Source organism: Vollenhovia emeryi, unplaced genomic scaffold (assembly GCF_000949405.1).
Source record: "Vollenhovia emeryi isolate VEMERY1.0 unplaced genomic scaffold, V.emery_V1.0 DF939623.1, whole genome shotgun sequence".
Classification (NCBI taxonomy): Eukaryota; Metazoa; Arthropoda; class Insecta; order Hymenoptera; family Formicidae; genus Vollenhovia; species Vollenhovia emeryi.
Genome location: NW_011966743.1, coordinates 15,554 through 21,259, shown reverse-complemented (window position 1 = coordinate 21,259; position 5,706 = coordinate 15,554). Strand labels below are relative to the sequence as shown.

The window sequence follows — 5,706 nt, the reverse complement described above, 5'->3', positions numbered from 1 at the left end:
ACACCCTGTATAGTCAAAGGCCCTGACAGTACAAGCTATCGCCAGATTAACCTTATCAGTAGCCTCCGCCCAGTCCACCCCACCGGACAGCACCAGCGTGTCATCCGCATAGCACACCAATGTGCTGCCGGCGGGTAGGGCCGTGTCCAATACCTCATTGTATGCGATGTCCCACAGGAGTGGTCCTAAGACCGACCCCTGCGGGACACCGCATCCTGCCGCCCAGCTGCGGCATCTACCTTCCCTATCCAAACAGGCAATTTGTCTGTTTTTAAGGTAGTCCTCCACCAGTCCCCTTAGGTATTGCGGGAATCCGAAGGTCTCCATTGCTCTATTTATAACGTCGTGGGGGAGGGAGTTGAATGCGTTCGATATATCTACGCTACAGCCATTACAACCCCTCCCTCCCCTGTTATGTGGTCCGTGATGGACCTGACGTACCTAATTGCGTCGATAGTGGATCGACCTTCTCGAAAGCCAAATTGTCTATCCGACAAATTTGGTCCTACATTATCCATATGCCAGACGAGGCGGGCAGCAATAACACGTTCGAGTGTCTTGCCCGCCTCGTCTAGCAAACAGATTGGCCTGTATCCGCTTGGGGTATCAGCCGGCTTGCCCTCTTTTGGTATCAATACGAGGTTGGACTGTTTCCACATCTCCGGAAACTTTCTCTCCTTCATACAGGCTGTATGAAGGGTCGTTACCCTGACCATTAATTCACCCAGGGCCATTTTCCAGGCAGCACCAGGCACCCCGTCAGGACCGGGGGCTTTCCTAGCCTTGAGTTTCCTGGCCGCTCTCGTGACTTCTTCCTTTGTAACGTTCATATCCTCTTGCCACTCTTGTTGATCTTGAGGCTCCTGATCTTGTGATTCCTCAGTTTGTGCAATCAAACCCCCCTCCCATCAGGAAAGAGGGTGTGTACCACCTCATCTAGGAACCCTACTTCCAAGGATTCCACTGTTGGTGGCGCCCCACTCGCCAACTTCTTCATGGCGATTTTATAGGGGCGCCCCCACGGGTCCTCGTCCAACGTATTTAGGAGTTCGTTCCACGCCTGATCTTTCGCCCTTCTTATCGCTTTTTTCAGGGCTTCACGACTCTCCCTGTATGCTGTGAGCAGTGCTTCAAGTTCCTCACGGGACGTAGTCGCCCGTCTCCTTGCCCTTTGCACTGCCCGCCTGTCTTGTACGGACTTACGTCTCAGTCTGTTAATCTCCTCAGACCACCAAAAGGCGGCCTTTCGAGGAATAAATTTGACTCTGGGCATAGCGAAATCGCATGCCCGAGTCAGCGTGTCTTTAAACCATTTGGCTTCATCTTCGACGTCCCACCGGCGGGACGTCTGCGTCCACGTGGCTGCTGCTAACGATGCCATCAGTTTGTCAGGATCGATCTTGTTGATCGCCCATCTCACGCGCTGTTGGACGTCCTCCTCCCTACTCGCGTTTGGACGGGTGACTGCCATCTCTATGAGGAGATGGTCGGATAAGGTTTCCGCCTCTTCCACGACCCTCCAGGCCTCCACCCATCCCGCTGCTGCTGGCGAGGACCACGTGAGGTCCACAATTGATTCGCCTTGTGGCCTCACGCACGTACTCACTTGTCCTCTATTCTCAAGTTCTAAACCTAAGCGCGCAGCCCAAGTAACAACTTCTACTCCTCTAATGTCTGGTCGCCGGGAACCCCAATTTGCTGGGGACTTAGCGTTGAAGTCCCCAGCGACCAGAACTGGCCCGGGGAGCACTCCTCTTATTTCTCGCTCGAGTTCGTCCAATTTATCTTCGAACTCGAGCCTGCTTAGACTGGATCTTAAGTACACGCCCATTACTTTAATTGGACCGCACTCAACCAGGACCCAGCCGTTTCCTTCTCTGAGTTTTGAACAGGGAACGTGTCTTTTTCCTGTCCTTCTCCAGATTATGGCTACAGACCCATCCGCGCTGCCCGCCCAACCCGGGTGGTTTAGAACTCGGAAGGGTTCGGCCACAACCCCCAAACCGCAACCACGCTCTGCCAGGGTATGCAAGAATAAGTCCTGCGCCTGGCGGGCGTGGTTGAGATTCGCCTGGAGTATTTTTATTCGCGTGAACGCGCTGGTTCAGCGGCTTCCTCCAAGCCACTTGCCTCTATGTGCATCGCTTCATCCCCAGTTTGGGTCCACTCGCATCCGTCGGAGACCTTCGTTCTCAGCTCAGCTGGCGTGTCCGTGTGGTCCCACGTCAATGAGTCTGTTTTCTCTTCCTCGACCTCCATATCTAAGTCTATTAGATTGCCATCAGTTTTAGCCTCTTTCTCTGCAGACTTCTTATTTGGCATCACTGGGGGTTTTCTCTTCTCCTCTTGCTTCTTCTTCCTGGCCGCACTTTTCGATACAGGTGGGCAGGCTGCTCCTCCCGCCTTGTGTGCATCCGGGAGTCCCCTAGAGCTGCATACAATACACTTCGGTTTGGCCGTGCAGTTATTGGACTTGTGTCCCTCCACTCCGCACCGATAGCATGTGTTGCTGCGGTCCGTCTTTTTTCTACATTGCGCCCGGACATGTCCTCTTTCCAAACAACGGAAACAGACAAGTGGCCTAGCGCTTAGTAGTTCTACTCGCGCAGAAATCCATCCGATTCTTATACGGCTGGTTTCTGTCACTCGTTTGGCCGCCTCGAGTGGGCATTGAATCCAGGCCGTTCCCAACCTGTTTGCAGCCGCTCTTATCGGGCCCACTTTAATTTCGTGGGACGAGCACCGTCCCACTTTCTCTACCATTTCCCTTATCTCGCTTTGGGTGATGGAGTCATCCAAATCCTTTATTCTGACTTCAGCCAGTTTGACAGGATGTGTTACCCTTACACCCTGAGCGTCGCCCACTACCTCCCTGATCCGATTTACCAGGGTGTCTGCTTTAACATGGGCGTTCTCTCCAGGTATTTCCAGAATCAAGGCACCCGTAAGAGCCCTCCTGGGTCTTAATTCCTCGATTCCAATCTCGTCTAGGTTGATCTTAGACTTTATTTTCCTCATTCCCTCCTCGTATTCTCCTTGCGGGAATGTCAAAGAGACCGCGGCGGTCCTAGGAGCTTTCCTTATCCCGTTGTTCCGGGGTGCTGGACCTGTATTCTGCCGCGTTTTGTTCTCTCCGTTTTTCTTCGCAGCGCTGTTTGCTGCTATCCCTGTTTCTTTATTCTGGCTCGTGTCAGTTCTTTTGGCTTGCGAGGCAGCTTTAGCTTTCGCTTTTTCTGCCTTTCTTCTTCCCCCTCGGACCACTTCCGTCCAGGATCTCTGATCTTCTTTTCCTAGCGGTGGGTCTGTCTTGGGCTGTTGTTGTCGTGGCTGTACCGTCGCCCGCGTGCCGGCCGGGGTTATACTCGTGTACCTTGGTTTTTCAGGCTCCGACCTCTTTTCAGTCTGCCTTCCTTTTCCTGCATTAGCAGGAGCCTTCGCTTGAGTAACTTTCCCTTGCCTTGTTTTGCTGCTTCCCCTCGCTGTCTCTTTGACCACCACCATACTCGTTATGGTCGGGAGCGCTTTTCCTTTGTGGTCAGATGCCTTATTCGGAACTAGTTGTCTGTTCCTGTTTTCATCACCTTTGGCCGGGATCCTGGCCATTGCACCCTGGCATCTTGATACCAGATTTGCCAAGTTGTTTTTCACCTCTTGTGGGCTACCAACTACCATCGAACTGATGGATACCCCTTCCATAACTCGCCGGACGTCCTCCATAATCACACTTGTCGGCGGTTCTTCGAGACGTTTCCTTGTACCCCTTAGTATGGGTCTCAGGACCGGGAGCTCGTCCGTTTTCATCTCGGTCTCTCTCGGATCTTGGGCTGTGGTACCCATTTCCCCCATTGTAAGTTCTTCCCAATTTGTCACAGGTCTGAACTTAAAGCTGGACTTGTTCTCAACCTCATGTGTACGATTCTCATCTTTCTTTTGTTGTTGACGCAATTTTGCGTTGAGATCCGTTACCGTCTCCTCTAGGCTCTTGATTCTCTCTTTGAGCCTCTCCATTTCTGCTGCCTCTTTCCTTTCTGCCGGTATCGCGGCCTTAGAAATGAGCGCCTTCATTGCGGCTCTGAGGTTATTTGTGCTCGCTCGTAGCAGCTTGACGAAGGTTCCTTTCAGATTTTTAGATCCTCCGGCAACCCTGTCAACAGCATTTATGTTGTTTAGTATTTCTGCGCCAATTTGGTCCGCAGACATGCACTCCATTTGTTTCACCAACTCCCAGACCGGAGTGGTGTTACAAGGGCATACTTTAGGGTCAAGTGTCTCCCTTAGCAGCCTCTTCTCTTCCTTGAGCTTTTTATTCCCTTCTTGTGCTCAAGTTCTTTTTCTTGTAAAGCCCGGCAAACGTGGTAGGGGGTCTGCCCCTCTTTCTTTTACCCAAGGTAATCACGTCACTGGAACTGGAACTCGTGCTACGATCCGAGTCCACCACGTTCACCTCGATCTCCGTGTCCGACCCGCAGATCGAGGTCGGTGGAGGTTCTTGTCTCTTGGGGCGCACCTGAATGTTAGGCTTAAGCTTCGTTTTCGTTGCCTTGTTCTTGTACGAGGCTGGGCCCGGCTTGGACGTCTTCTTGCCCTTGGCTAGAAGGCCCTTTTCCACTCTCTGTCCCATGAAAACATACACGTTATCGTGGACAGTCTTCCGGACGTCGGGCTGGTCGTCGCCCTCAGTCCTTCCCTCGCCTCCTCCCACCCTCTTCACATTCGCACACTCGCACACATTGACGCACTTATTCATACAGGGTTTTTTAGTAGTACTCATTTCCAGTTTATTCCCTCTCCACGCACGGCTCCTCCGACCGGGTATACCCTCATCGATCCCCGACCGACTGCGAAACATGACCACAGCCGGCCGGGGACCGGGCCCTGAGTTCCCCCAGGGGGTCGGAATATACCACAGGGTGGGGGGTATCCCGCACCCCACCGCTGGGTTCCAGCCCCTTACTCACTCCCCCGCTCAGTGCGAGGGGGGCTTTCAGGGGTCCCACGCCTCCGACCTCGTGGGTACCGTACGTGCGCCTGCCACGGCGGGGAGGCCCCCTGGACGGTTGGGGTGTCGGCGAGAGGCCCGACTCACCTCCACCTTGCCCGCCAGGGCGACCAGCTGCATGCGCCTACCCGTCGGTACCGGCCTGGGACCCACCCTATCTAACGGGTGGGGGCCGTCCCATCCGGATCCCGACTAGGGGGACGCCAGGCCCAGACCTCGGAATATGTCCGAGCGGCCCCAGCGTCCCCCCCCCGTCCGACCAGTGAGCCCCGGCCTGGAAAGATGTTCCAGCGGCCTCCCGGTCCGCCCTCCTGTGTCTACCCACCCTTAGTTCTGTGAACTTCTTTCTCACCCATAAGACACAGGTAGGGCCTATCCTTCCACCACCCCAGACCCCAAGGCCCTGCCTGGGAATACGTCCCAGCGGCCCCCGGGGTCTTCCGGGCAGTCGGGCCCCGCCTCGGAAACGTCCGAGCGGCCCCGACCCCCGTCTACGCCGGGCCAACCGGGCGACGCGGGTCTCCGACCCGACGTGTACCCGGGGCCCCGCCCCCTCCCGGAAGGGTCGGATTATATCCGGCCCAACCGCGAGGGAACTGTCCCTTTTCCCACCTGCCCCCACTCCCCCGCCCCCCATATGCCAGGCCGCACGCCCCAGCAGCGGGACGTCGGCCCCAGACACAGGGGTTGACGGGTTCACGGAGACA

General features: G+C 55.2%; 1 protein-coding gene across 1 annotated transcript in view; it reads right to left on the bottom strand.

The window, feature by feature from the left end:
* The window catches only part of LOC105557088, a 6,135-nt gene extending 1,016 nt beyond the window's left edge, over window positions 1–5,119 (bottom strand). The window contains exons 1-6 of the mRNA XM_012004233.1: window positions 5,087–5,119; window positions 4,384–4,612; window positions 2,131–4,310; window positions 929–2,071; window positions 442–863; window positions 5–331 (exon numbers count right to left, since the gene is read on the bottom strand). Coding sequence (XP_011859623.1) covers window positions 5–331; window positions 442–863; window positions 929–2,071; window positions 2,131–4,310; window positions 4,384–4,612; window positions 5,087–5,119 — 4,334 coding nt within the window. The remainder of the gene's footprint in view (window positions 1–4; window positions 332–441; window positions 864–928; window positions 2,072–2,130; window positions 4,311–4,383; window positions 4,613–5,086) is intronic.
* Between the last annotated feature and the right edge of the window lie 587 nt (window positions 5,120–5,706).